The sequence below is a fragment of the Sylvia atricapilla genome, chromosome 6, assembly GCF_009819655.1.
Source record: "Sylvia atricapilla isolate bSylAtr1 chromosome 6, bSylAtr1.pri, whole genome shotgun sequence".
Lineage (NCBI taxonomy): Eukaryota > Metazoa > Chordata > Aves > Passeriformes > Sylviidae > Sylvia > Sylvia atricapilla.
This window is the reverse complement of record NC_089145.1, coordinates 62,228,070-62,244,588: the sequence shown is the minus strand read 5'-3', so window position 1 is coordinate 62,244,588 and position 16,519 is coordinate 62,228,070. Positions and strand designations below refer to the sequence as shown.

At 50.2% G+C, this 16,519-nt stretch overlaps 1 protein-coding gene across 1 annotated transcript; it reads left to right on the top strand.

Moving 5' to 3' along the window:
• Positions 1-13,400: 13,400 nt before the first annotated feature.
• On the top strand, positions 13,401-16,017 carry FOXG1 (forkhead box G1). The gene has a single exon (XM_066322164.1). It carries the CDS (start codon positions 13,613-13,615, stop codon positions 14,987-14,989), a length of 1,377 nt encoding a protein of 458 aa, XP_066178261.1. The 5' UTR covers positions 13,401-13,612; the 3' UTR covers positions 14,990-16,017.
• Positions 16,018-16,519: the final 502 nt, after the last annotated feature.

The window sequence follows — 16,519 nt, the reverse complement described above, 5'->3', positions numbered from 1 at the left end:
ACAGAGAGAGACCCCGGGACAGGGAGAGGGGCCCGGGACAGAGAGAGGGACCCTGGACCAGGGACAGAGAGACCCCGGCCAGAGACAGAGCGGACCCGGGCCCTGAGAGCCGCTCTCCCCGCCAGGAGCACTCGCTCTGGGCAGTTCCACATCCGCACCCTTCCTGCGCGTCCCCAGGTGGGGCTGGGGGCAGGGGGAGATCAGCTGGAGATGGTTTAAATGTCTTAGAGCCAACAGGTGAACATTAGGACAGCTAATTTCGGTCGGTTATACCCTTGCCAGGTTCAAGCGCCCTGAGCTCGGCCCTGCGCACAGACCCGAGCCTCTACGAAAACACTGAGGATGGGGTGAAATAAGTAATTTCTTCCCCTTGCCCCAGAATCCTCTCCCTTATTCAAGTCAGATCACCACTTCTCCAGCTTTCTCTGGGTGAGAAATGTTATTCCTGTCTTTTGTGAAGCTCTTACTCGCACCCTGCCCATAGCATTGTCTCGAGGAAAAAAGAAAATTTAAAAGAAGAAGGAGAAGAAGAAGAAGAAGAAGAAGAAGAAGAAGAAACCGCCAAGAAAACGAGCCAACTACCACCCATTTTACTTCAATTACTTAGGCTAGTTAAAATACATTTGTAAAAATGTCTGCAGCTCTTCAAAACTTTCTCTGCTCCCTCATCAAAGGCATCTTTCCTGTGGAAGAATCGGGAGAGCTGGTTTATTTGTTTCGGGCAGTCTCAGAACTCTCCCAGTCTGTGGTTTGCTCCAGCCCGACGTGCCCGTCTCCTCCCGCGGAGACCACTGCGCTTTGCTAAGTTTTACTGAACAGAGCAGTAACTGGTTTTATTCTTGGGCTCTTTTTAGTCACCGCGGCTTCAGAGAAAACTTTTCCTTGTGGCTGCCGTTGCGGTCCCCATTCATGAGGGAGGGCAGGAGACCTTATCGGAATCCTTATCTCTTCCCGGGAGGGCAGGAGGGAGGAAGGAGTGGGAAGCTTTCTCTCTTCGGGAAGCCTGGCACGAAGCGGGCGAAGCCCGTCCCTGCTCTCCGCGAGGCAAGGAACGAGACTGCAGTGATAGAATACAAACATGTGTTTTGTTTTCCATTAAGTCGATAGACCAGACAAGGTCTGCCCCGGGGAGAAGATGACTTGAGCTGTTAATGAGAGCTGACACTAGGATTTGAATAGTGAGGGCTCCTTTCGCCAGCGGTGTCTCCGCAATATTGCTTTATTCTTTTTTTCCTCCCCTCTTCTTCTTCACAGGTCTGAGAAGGTGGCCCAGCAGCGCGCCCAGGGACACAGGGACAGTGCCACTAGCGGGGACATCCCTCAGGGTGAAGGTGGCAGGAGCTGCCACTCCTGAGCGTCTGGTTTTTTTTGTTTTGTTTTGTTGTGGTTTTTTTTTTTTTTTTTTTTTTTCATGGAGGTCCTTTGGAGGCGAGAAAGAGAGAAGAAAGCGCTTTTAATTCTTTCCTCGGTGGCCCCGTGCACGTAAACGTAAAACTGACCCGTTTCGTACCGATACCAACCAACACCGCACCGAAAACTTCGGGGCGGCGGAGCGGGAGAGCGCGGCGGGCCGGGGGCTGCGGGTCGCGGTGCAGGCCGGCTGACAGTCTGTCTGTCCGTCAGTCAGTCTGTCTGTCTGTCAGTCCGTCAGTCAGTCCGTCAGTCGGTCACTCAGTCTGTCCGTCCGTCCGTCGGTCTGTCCCCCGGCGCGGCGGCGCTGGCGGCCCGTGGCCACGAGATGTCGCTGGCGGCCCGCCGCCGCCCCGGGCCCGGCCCGAAACACCGCTGGGCTGCTCCGCTCCGGGGAACCGGGCGGGACCGGGACCGCGCCGAGCCCTGGCCTCCCCCGGCACCGAGCCCTTCACCGGCACCGAGCCCCGCACCGAGCCCCGCACCGAGCCCTGCACCGAGCCCTGCACCGAGCCCTGCACCGAGCCCTGGCCTCCCCCGGCACCGAGCCCTCCACCGGCACCGAGCCTTGTCCCCACCGAGCCCTGTCCGCACCAAGCCCTCTCCTCCCGGCACCGAGCCCTGTCCGCACCGAGCCTTGGGCTCCCCCGGCACCGAGCCCTGTCCGCAGCGAGCCCTCCCGGCACCGAGCCGTCCCGGCACCGTGTCCCGGGGCAGGTCCCGCAGGCCCGGGGACACAAGGTGCGGTTTCAGCTGGCGGTAGCGGCCGCTAGGTGCGGGGGCTCTGTGCGGGGAATTTCAGAGAGAAAAGGCTCCCTGCGGAGGACACGCAGAGGTTCGAGGCGGGAACCCCGGCAGCGTGTTCCCGAGGAGATAGATGTGGGGATTTGTGCCCCGGCCGCTTTGCAGGGGCTCCCGCGGTCGGAGGGTGCCCTGCGCACCCCGGGGTGCCCTGTGCCGAGCTCGGGGGCCGCCAGGGGCACATGCCAAGCACGAAGTGGGCGGCTGGCCCTGGGAAAAGCTCCCGAGCTGAGCGTTTCTGTTGTGTGGAGTGGCCGCATTAGCAGCCCGAACACGTAGGGAAAGGCTGACATCTGCGATGCGGTACGAGGCACCCGAGAAATGCCAGACCTCCCGGTTCAGAGGGGCGCCCCCGCCCCGGCTCCCCGCGGGGGACGCACCCAGCGAGCCCCAGGGAAGGAAACCTCCTCTCCCGAGTCCCCTCGGGTCTGAAAACAGCCGTACCGCAGTCTCTAGAGTTGGAACGTTCACGGTCAGTGCCCAGAAGTGAAAAGACAGAAGGGAACCTTCGCTACAAACTTTGAGCCCGATTCCAGTGGCAGGACAAATAACAATAGTTTGCAGGCTTTTGTCCTCCGTTTACAAAGTAACTCGGAAAATCGAGGCTGCACCGTCGGTCATTCTCCTCAACCTTTGTGCCAGCGCACCTCTGCCTTTTGGTTCTTCACGGTACAGTTCATACACCACCCCACTACCATCCTCCCCAGTTTTTCAAAGCCCATTCACATCAGTGGCCCGAAGCAGAAAGGAACCAGAGCTCCTTTATTTCACAGCTGCTGGCAGCGGAGAGCAGAGCGCGGTGACACGGAGCTGCGCTCTCCTCGGCAGGAGGGACCCGCTCCATCCCGCCCGCAGCACACACACACACCTGGGGAAAAAACCTGGAGACGTGTCGGGCTGGGCGAGTCAATAAAAAATGCAAATAAGTAAAGAAAAAAAAGAAAAATTCGTTCGGGGTTAAACCCGAAAATAATATTTTTTGGGGGGAAAAAATAAAATAAAATAAAAACCTGGCAGAGGAGTCCTGAAAGTTTCTTGTGTCTCCCTTCGTGTTTTGTGCAGTCTGTGGTTTGGGCTGTTGGGGTCGGGTGACGGGACATGTGCCATCCCCGTGGAGCGGTGTTTGTACGGTCGGGGCAGCAATGGGCACTGCTCTTACCGGGACACGTTTCCGAGTGGGCTACGGCTAAATGGCACCTTTAGGAACCAAACGTGGGCAAAGGATGCGCTGTAAGAACCTCGGAGGGTACCCTCGGCACAGCTGACACGTACCCAACTATCCGAAATTTAAAAAGCTAGTTACAGAGAAAGAAATGGTCGGTTTTCCGTGACACAAATTGTTGCAAGAACTGCCTTCAATGAAGTTGTTTTGTTTCCAGGGCTGTTCTGCAAGCATCTTCCACACGGTTGGTGGAAAGGAGAGATCTTATGGGGCTGTTCGGCGTTTTCAGAGACGACCAAGTCAGTCCTGAGAGGGGAAAAAAAAAATAAAAGAAAGAAAAAAAGAAAAAAGTCGCTTTAGGAGAAAAACTGCTGCTTCGGAGAGTTCAAGGAATTATTTTAAATGCCGTATCTCAGAGAAAAGCCTTCCTGTAACAGATTCCTAGATCGTGTCAAATTATAACGAATTGAATCACAAGAAGCAATTACAAAGCAAATATTGTGATCGGTGTTGTGGGTAAAATCGGAGCCGGATTTATAGAGGAATATTAACTCAGATTTTTTTTTTTTTAATCAACATTGATTAGAATGGTGTTAAGCCTAGAGACCTCTTCCTGTAGATGGCGTCCTTTGGGTACTGAGTAATCAATAATGGTACAGTCATACTCAAGAGACTTTATTAAGCTTTGGATAATAAAATAATTAATATATTTTTTGTTATCTTTTTTATCGAAAACGAAAACCCCTGGATTTATTATAAGCAAAAGTGTGTTTCTGCTTCACGTGGATGCAAATAAAAACTGTTTGAATAAATAAGTTGTTTCTGAACATTTTGTTGTCAAAGTGTTAAATGTCCCCGTCATTTTTATTCAAACACTAACATGATTACAGCCAATTATATATTCACCACTGTTCTTTATTTTAGAGTAATTGTACTTGTCACTAATAAAACAGAGACATAATGGATCGCTACTGTTCTGAATTTTAAAGCAATTTTCTGTAATTTGATTGAATTATACATCATCCGCTACTTTTTTTTTTTATTTCTATATTTTGAAATCCTATTTTCTTGAAAATTGCAGTTCTATTCCTGTTTTGTTGATCCTGAAGTAACGAAACCTTCTGTAACATTTATAAATAGAGCTTCGTCCCTTTTGAAATGTGGAAAATCATTATTTCAGTCCCAACAGACTGAAAGCTTTAGACTGAAAATCCGAAAGTCCGGAGAAGTGCCTAAACCAGAGCGTTGGCTCAACACGCTGTCCTTGGAAATGAGAAGCAGAGCAAGCAGTGAGGAAAAAAAAAAAAAAAAAAAAAAAAAAACAACCAACTCCAGTGTGCAGAGGATGTACTGATGACTTTATTGCAATGATTTGAGGAGTTTCTTGGGGCTCAGCCATTGAAAGACATCAAGACAAGCAGTTCAGTTGCCAGTTTTTAGCACGGAGGAATAAAGACACGGGGGAAATACACGCCAATTACATTCCTCCAAAAATTCAGAACCACAATGTACAATGAAATGTGTGTTCTTTTAGGTGGGCGATTAGAGGTGAGAAGCCCAGGAGTGACTTGGCTAAGACAATAGAGATGCAGATTGATACAGAAACACACGGAGATAACCATAAAAACATACAGAATAGTTCGGTGAGTTATTCTCCTGCTCCTCGGGTTGTTTCTCTGAGAATGAGCTCTCCGAGGGCCGCAGTTTTGTTGTTTTCCAAAGCCGAAAGCGTGCCTTTAATTTAGCAATTCTATCAACCGTCAGCGCAGAGAGGTATGAGCTGCGTTGTCGACAAACACAAATCAAAAAATGATACAAAGGCTTTCACAAGTTAATTTCATATGACAAAACACGTGCCCACCACAATGGAGAAAGTTGAACTATCGTTTGCAAACTATGCGATTGCGTAAAAAGATATTTTTTAAGTACAGTCAAACACGAATGTTTTCTCCATTGTCGTGTAAGGCAAAACTAAGGGAAGGCGCAGGAATGAGCGGGTGGGTGTCTGTGAGACACTTTGAGCGATGCTTTAGGGGGACACGAGACCAGCCTTCAGTGAGAACCGCGCTTGTTGCTTTTGCGGGTTCCCTCTGTAGTATAGCCACAGAAATTAGCTTGAAGTCGCCTTGGAAGGCAGGAAAAAAATAATAACGTTAAAAAATAACTAGTAGTATCGTTTAATTAATTCCAACGTTTACAACGACTTGAGAGACTTTTCTTTGCCCTTTCATTGGTGTTTTGAAATGAACACGAAAATAAAGTGTAATGTCATCCTCTGCAATATTCTGCAGGAAGACAAATGGAAATTACTTATTTGTTGGAGTTTCCGTAGCTACGGCATGATTTCATTACTTGGTGGCGTTTAGAGCTCGATTATAATAAACACTGTTTTCTAAAAACTGCCAGGAAACATAACCTCAGCGTGTATGAGCGTCTAGGCGAGTGCCCCATCTGGAGAGGAGACGGGGAGATGGAGATCTGGATGGAGAGGAGAAAACACCGAGGGGATGCACCCCGGCAGAAATCTTTCTGTGTTTTTTTTTTTTCTCTCGGCATTGTCAGCTCCGGGAGAGTCTGTCTGCAGCCACTTCATTTCCTCGGTCAGATTATTACCGAGGCAAAACCAGGAGCCCCAGGCTTTAGCGAGGCACGGTCCGTGCTCGGTGGGAGGGACACAAATGGGATTTAACTTGTTGCCAGTCATTTTTGTGTGTTTGTTTGTTTGTGCTGGTGCTTTAAAAGCGAAACAAATTCCAGAAACAAAGCGGTGGGGAGGGGGAGGCCGGGGAGAGAGGGAGGAGGAAAACAAGCTCTATATAAAAGGCATATCATATTAAAATAATACATGGACACACCCACCGATATCAAGGGTACGATATCAGCCCTTCCCCAAGAAACTTATTTCTAAGTGGTGGCGGTTATAATCATCCAACAAGCCCCTCGCCATCACTCCCCCCTCCCTCCGGGAAAGAAAGGAAGGCTGAAAGAAAGGAAACATGGAGACCACCCTGCCCGAGAGAAAAAGTGTTCGGAACGAGCTGCACAAAGAGGCAGCGCCTGCGAGCCCTGCCGGTGCCAGGACAGCCCGGAGCGGGCAGGGTCGGCTCCCGAGGGCCCCGCTGGTGCCAGCCCGTCAGGCCGAGCCCACACTCGCTGCCCCGGCACCTCAGGCCGGGCTGCCCGCTCCTCTCCCCGGCGGCCACAGTCCTGTGTGCCTTTCCTGCTGCACCGCCCGCTCCGCCGGCCTCACAGCGGGACCCGGCCGGGGAGACAGCAGGGCAGGGGAGGAGGATGCGCTTTTGTAGGCCTAAAAATACGGATCTGCAGCCGAGCCGAGCCGAGCCGAGCCGAGCAGCTCGGGGCTCGGTGCGGAGCGGCGGCGGGCACGGCACGGCCAGGTAGCACAGCGCAGGTATCACAGCGCAGGTAGCACAGCCCGGGCAGCACAGCGCAGGTAGCATATCCCGGGTAGCACAGCGCAAGTATCACAGCGCAGGTATCACAGCCCGGGTAGGATATCCCGGGTAGCACAGCCCGGGTCCCCAGCGCCACCTGCCTCTGGCAGAGCCAGGGAGGGGAACCAGCTCCGGGACATAGAGACAGACTCTGTCTGAGAATACTCTGCCGGAGAATTGGGGGAAAGGGCATCTTTTCGCTCGAGTCACCCCAAAACTGCAAAGCCAGACCCATGTGTCATTTGCCAAAGATTACGTTTAGAGGAGGCTAAAGAGCTTTAGAACAACACCGTGAAAATATTCCAGCAACTGTTCCTTAAGAGTCAAAGAGCAGCTCGAGGTCTGCTTCAAGCGCTACTCGGGGTTTGTTTTGTTGTTTTGGTATTTTTTTTTTTCTCACCAGGTCTTTCTTCCCGCCCTCCCATACACCCCCGCCCGTGTTTTATTTAATATTCTTTGCTTCAATATCACAACGCCGACAAAAGCACCGGCCTAGAATGCTTTAACACTAAACCAACAGAATACAGCATTGTGTTTTTAAACCTCGAGAACTGAACGAGGTTTTAACTTGTTCACTTCTCCCTTGCACTTTATTAGCATCGTTTGCGTAACTCCGTGGATAAATTTTAAAGGAATTTTTTTTTGTTTGCTTGTTTGATTTCTGAATTAAGGAGATGTTTCGTTACATAGGCACAGCTATTGCTTAGGCAGGTGTGACGGCTCTTCTCTGCACACTGGCATACAAAATAATAGCGACACTTAGGATCTAAAACCCCGCAGGTCTTCAGTGGCAGTTGAGTATAAAATATTCTGTTCTGAAAAATTCTGGCAGTGGCAGCTGAACACGAATCTAGTGGATGCTCTACACTGCCTAGACAGGCTTTCTGTGGCTGGCATTCTACAGCTACAGGAAAAAATAAATGAAATCTTCAGCTTTAATTAAGGTGGTTTGATTCAGACCTCTCCACTCCGGTAGTGGCCGTGGGAATGTATACTCCAATGTTACTCGGATCTCTTTCTGTCACTATTCTGTCTTCTTTTACACTTACGACATCAGCGAAGCTTTCTGGCCCCTACAGCCATTGTTTCCCATTTCGACGTTCTCCGTTCAAGCTCTGCCCGCCCAAGAAATTCCCTCAAGTTCAACAGGAGGAGAACTCCGTGCACTTAGTTTATTAATGTCATTGTTTTAAGGCTACCTCTCCCCTAGCTGCGCAGGCTCCTCTAAGGTATACAGTGCCCCGCTGGCGGCTCCTTATGGTACAGTGCAGCTTCTCAAAAGATCATCGGATGGAGAAATTCAGCTCTTTTTGAAACATTTCAGCAACTGAGCAATTAGTTCTGAATGGGGTGAGGGGAGGGAAGACTAGAGAGCTGAAATAAGGGGGGGAGGGGGGAGAGACACAACACAGCCAGCCCGAAAACAACAGCGATGTGTATGCATGGGAGGGAAACTTAAAAGGTTTGTATTTAAAGTGTGCTTGCAAGGTCTCCGGCACAATATGTGCCGTTCTCCCCAAAGGGGCACCGAGTGCCAATAACCATTAGTCATCCGGTGGGGACCTTTCATTAGAGATTTATCTTTAGGGGGGAGTTCCCCGAAGGGAACGGAGCTGCGGATTCCAAACCCGGTCCGGTTCCAGTTACACTGTGCGTACCTGCTGCAATAGAAGGGAGAGATACTTACCAGAGTTTCGGGAGTGCGCCGAAAGCACCGAGGGCTCTGCAGTGCTTCTTTCCTCTGCGGAATACTATCTTGCATCCGAGGCAGTTCCCAGTCTATATTTGATATTACCAGCCTCAAACACGAGGCTCTCCCATAGACATTTTTTTTTTCCAGGGTTTTCAAGCAAATTTCTCGGTGCCACAATGTTATGATGGAAGGATGCTGAAATGACAGGCCTCGTAGACGCTTGTCTTAATCATCGGCTTCTTAATTTAGTTTTAGTGCTGTGGTTTTGTGTGTGTGTGCGTGTGTGCCTGCGCTTGTGTGCGCGCAAGAGAAGCCTCTGACAACCTGCAGCTTCCTAATGACTGACGAGGCAGGGCTGCTGCAGCAAAGTAACACTTCCCTGGTGTGAAGACCTCTTACTGGGAAGTTTAGTTCACTACTGTTCTCGCAATCCTAATCGTGTAACTTGTAACTAAAACCCATGGAAGAAGGATATAGCATGCTAAACAGACTAACTTCTAATCACTAGAAGCTGTCGAGGATTAACTGGAAGCTGGCTAGAGGCGGACACCTAAACTTAAATCTTCAAATGCGGAGAGAAGTCTGGACCATTGAAAGCTTCTTCCTCTCCCTCTTTGCCTCCATTCATCCATCCACCTTCAGTCCCATTCACCCCTCTTCAAAATGTTTGACTACCTCTTTCTCTTTGTCAGCGCCCTGCTCCGTCCCCATTCGCCATGCCTTAGCAGCAGGGTATCAGTGTCTGCTGAGCTGTCCTTACCTTAATTGCCCAGGTAACCTGGAATAAATAAGGCAAGCTCATAGTCAGGGGGGAATAGAACTATATAAGCGTACCTGGAGGCATTTACTGTACCGAATGTGATATTACTGATCGTTAAACCAAAGTGTCCAGACTCGTTTCATGGAAGCATGATGCCACCGAAGCGTGGTTATTAAATACCCTTTCTTCATGGCTGAAAAAAACCTCATTCATTTCTTAAGCTGTCAGTACATTTTAGCAGCTTAAGCGCCTTGAAAGAGCCCGGGAGTACAGAGCCACTATAGCCGTGTGAAGGGGGATTGAAGGCTGAAGCTGGGGCGGGGGGTGGTGCAAGGGAAGTACGCTACATGCATTAAGGGTACATTGGAGAGGGTCTTTTCTTCCTTGGGCCTTCAATTTAAAAACAAAATAAAAATTAAAAAAAATAAAAAAATAAACCAAAGGAGGGGGGAGGGCGGGGGCAGAAAAATACGTGGTTGAAACACTATCCCTACGAGTTCTACCCAAGAGCTGCACGGATGTCGAACGGCACTTCAGCCAGGACTTTTCAGCCATTCAGCCCCACGGTGACCCGGAGCTGGATGCTGTCAGTCCGTCCCCGAGCTCGGTTCGGAGGATCCGCGGCGTGGGCGAGGCGCAGGTGAAGCGTCGTGCACACTGCAGAGCCGGCTGCCCTCTGCACACCCACGGCACTGCACAGGGCTGGGCCGTGCGCCTCCGTCCCGCACACGAGCCTCTTCCCGACGCTCCACACAGCCTTCCCTGCTGGAAAACGCGGCCACGAGGGACCGGCTGTAGAGAATTGGGGCTTAGGCAGAGCTGAGCGGTCAAAGCTGCGGCTCAGGCAGCGCCCCGACACACAAAGGTACCGCTGAAGTGGAGTGGTGCTCGGGGCAGAGCTCAGCGAGGAAGCGGCGTTAAAGCAAGGCTCCCGCATTTCCAAAGTAAATATATCTGCTTTTATAAACGCTGCATTTTTCTGCCGAAGGGAAGAAAGGAGAAAAAAAAAAAAAAGCCTCGAAAGTTAAAGTCCAGCAGAAATTATAATTGACGTGGCTTCTCTTACATATCCTTTTCTCTCCTGTAAACAATGAATTAATCTTCATGGACTTAGAAAAGATGTAATACATATTGGACAAACATTTCCTTTTTTTGGGTAGAACTGTATATTCCACGGCATTAAAAAAAAAATATATAAATCCTAAGTTTGTGCACAGAGTTTTATTCCACACCCGTGACAAATGACCGAATGTTAATCTAGATCATCAAATGTTTTAAAAGCGTGCTTCTTGCGGTGTTAGCCTTTTGCTCAGAAATGCAAAAAAGATAAAAACTTCTCTTCTCTTCCCTGCTACATTTTCATCCCTGATCACAACACAAAGTAAACTCAGCTTTGACCTAAGAAACACCTCAAGGCATTAAAATTTCAACAGGCAATGTCAGTGTTACATTAAACAAGAACTCCTCCAGTTCGCTGCAGAGCTGGGATTTGAATAAAACGTTCAATGTTAACAAACAATACACACGTTTGGCACTTTGTGTATTAAATGGATCAAAGCGATTTGATAAGGCACAATACACCATTTGTACAGACCTGATTGAGTTAATATAATATCAGCAAATTTTACCACGAAATGAATCTGTTTCTTTTCTTTGTGTTTAAAACCAGCACAGATTACAATTTTAATGATCTGAAAATGTTTGGTATACAAAATCATGCTTATTTCAGTATTAGCAAAAAACACAAGAAATTTTTCAACACAAACACCCAGCTGTGTCTATTTTAAAAGCGGTTCAATGACAGCTTGCACTTATGAGCATGCAATCAGCTAATTTCGCTTTTTTTTTTCTTCTGTGTTAATCAACACTTTCCTTCCTGCATATCAGAGTACAAATAGTATAGTTACTCCACATCAGTAAATGTTTACGTAACCTGTCCTTTCTCAAGAATCTGGTTACACCGAATCATTACATGCTAGACCGAGTAGGAAAACTGGGCCCAGCCACCCTAATGGGATCCCAGTGCACCATAATGACACATATTAGTTAATGATCATCATAATCATAATAATATGCAGGAAGCTTACCTTTCCTCTTACCCCTTGCCATGGTACAGCCATATAACATCCTCCTCATTGCACTCTTCTTCGAGAAATCCCATACGTTGGCTTCAGTGTTGAGAAACGAAATAATTGTAAATTGTCACGATTTTTTAAAAAAAAAAAACCCCAACAACCAGATTTTCTAAAAAAAAAAAAAAAAAAAAAAAAAAAATCCGAACCCGAACGACAAACAAAGGAAAAAAGAGTGGTTGTTGATCATTAACTTGTGTGTGTGTGTGTCAGTAGCAACCTGTTATGAAATTGGTTAAATAAATACAATTGTGGTAAGGTCATTCGAGGTTAATCCAATGCACAGAGTTCATGCCATCCCCAATTGCAATTGTTTATTACCGGTCCATTTTACTCGTCCTCGTTATTTACTCTCTCTTTCTCACACTGGCATTTCCTCCCTCCCTCGTCCACACACGAACACATATATAAACCGCACGTCTGCACAGCGCTACACCCATCGCATCGTGCTCTAACCTGAATTTCCTCGGGATAAACGCTTTTATCTGCCCTTGAGCTGCACGCATTGTTTCTACGGAGCATCTTTTCCTCCGGCACCAACGCGAAGCAGCTTAACGCGGTGCTAGACGTTTACAGCTTTGCTCTGAACGCGATCAGCGCGCTCCGCGTCCATTACACGTCTCTCCTTCTCCTTCCCGAGTAAGGACGCTGCGCGATGTATTTCACTTTGTTTCCCGCTCGATTATTTGGTTCCCGTGCTAAGAATACAGAACGATAAGCTGTGGAGGGTTAAGAGGCAGCCCTTTGGTGCGGGCAAAGCGCGGCCGTGAGGCAGAGCCCGTATCGCCGTGTGTACCTGGGGGCCAGACCCGCTCCGTGCCCTTGTCCCGGGGCAGCCGAACCCCGCGGAGCCCGGGACACCGCAGGGTCCATTTCCAGGGCTACCCATACCAAAAGAAATACATTTATTTAGCACGGCCGGCGCGGCCTGCGCTCGGCCGCCTCACGGGCCCGCGGCGCCTCCTCCCTCAGCGGCGTGCGGGGAGAGCGGGGCCCGGCTGCGGCCGGCGGGACACGGGCCGAGAGCAGGGCAGAGGGCGGGCCGCGCCGTGCCCGGCCGCCCCCTCACGGCCCCGAGAGCGGCGGGCACGGCCCCGGGCCGCAGCCGGGCCCGTCTGCCCCCGGCCCGGGCACACCCCGCCGCCCCTCCGCAACGCTCGTTTTTCTTTTCTCCCCTCGCTAAAACAACAAACAGAAATAAACCGGGCCTGGGAAAATAAACTCGCCCGGCCACTTCGGCGGGATCCGCAAAGTAGTACCACCACCACCTCCGCCGCCGCCGACGTGCCGCGGCCGCTTCACCCACCCCGCCTCCTCGGCCGCCAGGGGAAGGGGCGAAGCGGCCGGCGGGGACCGGAGGGGAGCGGAGCGGGCCGGAGGAAGCGGGGGAGCGGGCCGGAGGAAGCGGGCAGCGGGCCCAGCGCGACGGGACCCCCGAGCGCCGCTCGGGGCGGGGGGATTTGTGGCGGGGGGCGCGCGCGGCGCGGTGATGCGCCCCTGCGCCGGTATCCGTGCGCGGCGGGAGCGGCGGCGGCGCGGGGGCGGGGGCGCGCGGGGCGGGGCGGGGCGGGGCGGCGCGCCGCCATTGGCCGGCGGGCGGGCAGACGCGCGGGCACGCCGCCGGCGCTGATTGGGCGGCCGCTGGGAAAGGTTAAACCAAAAAATGTTTTACAGCCCCGGTGCGTGCCGGCAGCTCTGAAATTAATTGCGGCCGGGGCGGGCTGTATCGCCCGTCTGCCTCGCTCCGCCGGCCCGCCGCCGCCGCTGCTCCCTCCTGCCTCCCCCTGCGCTGCCGTGCCGGGGGAACCGGGCACCATGAAGTAGCTTTTTTTTTTTTTTGCTTTTTTTTTTTTTTTTTTTTTTTTTTTGGTCTGTGTCTGTGTTTGTGTGTTGTTGATTTTTTTTTTTTTTTGGTAAGGTTACAGAGGGATTTTTTTCCGCTTTTACTTTTTTTTTTTTTTTTTTTTTTTTTTTTTTTCTCCTCCGCTTCGACTCGGTTTGATTTTTCTCCGCTCGGTGATTATCATTACTATTATTTTTTCCCCCTCTCCGGCGATTGCTGTCCGTGCTACATGACTTGCCGGCGCTTGAGACTGCGGTCCAACTGCGCTGCCGCCGCCGCCGCCGCCGGTGGTGCCGCCGCCGCCCCGCGAGCAGCTCCTTCGGCCGCCGCAGCTTCCCCCCTCAGACTAGCGTGTGATGTTGGACATGGGAGATAGGAAGGAAGCGAAAATGCTGCCGAAATCCTCCTTTAGCATAAACAGCCTGGTGCCCGAAGCCGTCCAGAGCGACAACAACCACAGCGGCCACGGCCACCACAACAGCCACCACCCCCATCACCATCACCACCACCATCACCACCACCACCACCCGCCGCCGCAGCAGCCCCAGCGAGCGGCCGCGGCCGAGGACGAGGACGAGGAGAAGGGGCAGCACCTCCTGGCGGCCCCGGCCGCCGCCGCCTCGGGCGCCCTGGACGCGGCCAAGGCGGACATGCTGGCGGCCAAAGGCGAGGCGGGCGCGGCGGCGGCGGCGGCGGAGCTGGAGGACAAGGAGAAGGCGGCCGAGGAGAAGAAGGGGGCGGCCGAGGGGGCCAAGGACGGGGAGAGCGGGAAGGAGGGCGAGAAGAAGAACGGCAAGTACGAGAAGCCGCCGTTCAGCTACAACGCGCTCATCATGATGGCCATCCGGCAGAGCCCCGAGAAGCGCCTCACGCTCAATGGCATCTACGAGTTCATCATGAAGAACTTCCCTTACTACCGGGAGAACAAGCAGGGCTGGCAGAACTCCATTCGGCACAACCTCTCGCTCAATAAGTGCTTCGTCAAGGTGCCCCGCCACTACGACGACCCGGGCAAAGGGAACTACTGGATGCTGGACCCCTCGAGCGACGACGTCTTCATCGGGGGCACCACGGGCAAGCTCCGCCGGCGCTCCACCACCTCCCGGGCCAAGCTGGCCTTCAAGCGGGGCGCCCGGCTCACCTCCACCGGACTGACGTTCATGGATAGGGCAGGATCCTTGTACTGGCCTATGTCCCCCTTCCTCTCCCTGCACCACCCCCGGGCCAGCAGCACTTTGAGTTACAATGGGACCACGTCCGCCTACCCCAGCCACCCCATGCCCTACAGCTCAGTGTTGACTCAAAACTCCTTGGGAAACAACCACTCCTTTTCCACGTCTAATGGGTTAAGTGTTGATAGACTAGTCAATGGAGAGATACCTTATGCCACTCATCACCTCACAGCAGCAGCTCTGGCCGCCTCGGTGCCGTGTGGCTTGTCAGTTCCCTGCTCCGGCACCTATTCCCTAAACCCCTGCTCTGTAAATCTCCTAGCAGGACAGACGAGTTACTTTTTCCCCCACGTTCCTCACCCTTCAATGACTTCTCAAAGCAGCACTTCAATGACGGCCAGGGCAGCCTCCTCCTCCACGTCGCCACAGGCGCCCTCCACTCTCCCCTGTGAGTCCTTAAGACCTTCTTTGCCAAGTTTTACAACGGGACTTTCCGGAGGACTTTCTGATTATTTCACACATCAAAATCAGGGGTCTTCTTCAAACCCTTTAATACATTAACATCCATGGGATCAGACTGTAAGTGAACATTTTACACACGTTTGCATTGTAAATGATAATTAAAAGGAGAGAAAAAAAAAAAAAAAGCAAAACAAAAAAGTCCAGGTATTTTTTATTAAGTCCCCCATTTTCTGTACGTTTGTTCAGTCTTTAGGGTTGTTTATTATTACACCAAGGTGAGGAGTGTCAGCAAGGTGCAATGTGGGGAGATTGCATTGTAGACTATGAAGTTTGGAAGACGAAATTATAGTAGAATGTGTATCTAAATAGTGACTGCTTTTGCAATTTTTTACTCAAATATGATAAGTCTATCACTAAAAGCCGCCCGATTCTCCATGTTTGCAGTATTATAAGTTATCATGGATATGTCGGTGGGTGCAGACCTTGAAAGAAAGAAAGAAAGAAAAAAAAAAACCAAACCAAACCACTAAATTTATGAAACCTATTAAAAAAAAAAAAACAAACACCTTAAAACATAATTTGTATTTAAGCAGAATTATTACTGAAAAATGTCCAAGATCTACTTTTGGCCATTTATTATTTTATTCTTTTCTTTACCGAATTGCTTTTTTTTTTTTTTTTTTTTTTTTAATTTGTTTCTTTGTTTACTTTTAGACCAAAGATTGGGTTTTAGAAAAATGCACTCAGTGTACGAAGTAATTTAAAAACAAAAAAACAGCAACATTATTTCAGTTTGCAGCACTGCCCGTTCAAATGAATCAGAAGGGGACAAAATTAATGATTGCCTTCAGTTTGTGTTGTGTATATTTTGATGTATGTGGTCACTAACAGGTCACCTTTATTTTTATTTTTTTTTCTAAATGTAGTGAAATGTTAATACCTATTGTACTTATAGGTAAACCTTGCAAATATGTAACCTGTGTTGCGCAAAAGCCGCATAAATTTGAGTGATTGTTAATGTCGTCTTAAAATTTCTTGATTGTGATACTGTGGTCATATGCCCGTGTTTGTCACTTACAAAAATGTTTACTATGAACACACAGAAATAAAAAAATAGGCTAAATTCATATATACTCGATAGTTTTTTTGTCTCTTTTCTTAACCCTGATGTGGCTGAGGCTTTGGAAGTTGCGGTGAGAGCAGGGAGCTGTGCCTATCGCACAGTCCACCATTTTTCATGTGCTCCTTTCCTTCTCCCCCCGCCCCCTCCCAGGCTGTCCTCAACTGCAGCATTTTCAGACGGAAAGGCTCGGGGTGTTTAATCAAACACCACGGCCACTGTTTTGATGTCCATTTTGGGGCAGAAGTCTTATAAAGTGTGCTTTTAAATTGTTAGTAGGAGGCAGGGTGTCTTACTAAGGTCTGACTTAGGCTGAAAATGCTTAACCTTGCATATGTATGCACATATATATAGGTACATATAGAATGTAAGTGTATGAGCAGCCGTGGGGGAAAAGGCAGGGTGCATTATTGTATAGTATATAGGTATTGCCTGCAATCTCTGAAACGCATTCGGAGACTTATTCTCCTGAAAGACGCTGGTTTCGTCTCTCTGCTGGCTGGAGATAT

Coding starts and splice junctions, on each gene's coding strand:
- FOXG1 (XM_066322164.1), top strand. CDS start 13,613: ATGTTGGACATGGGAGATAGGAAGGAAGCGAAAATGCTGCCGAAATCC.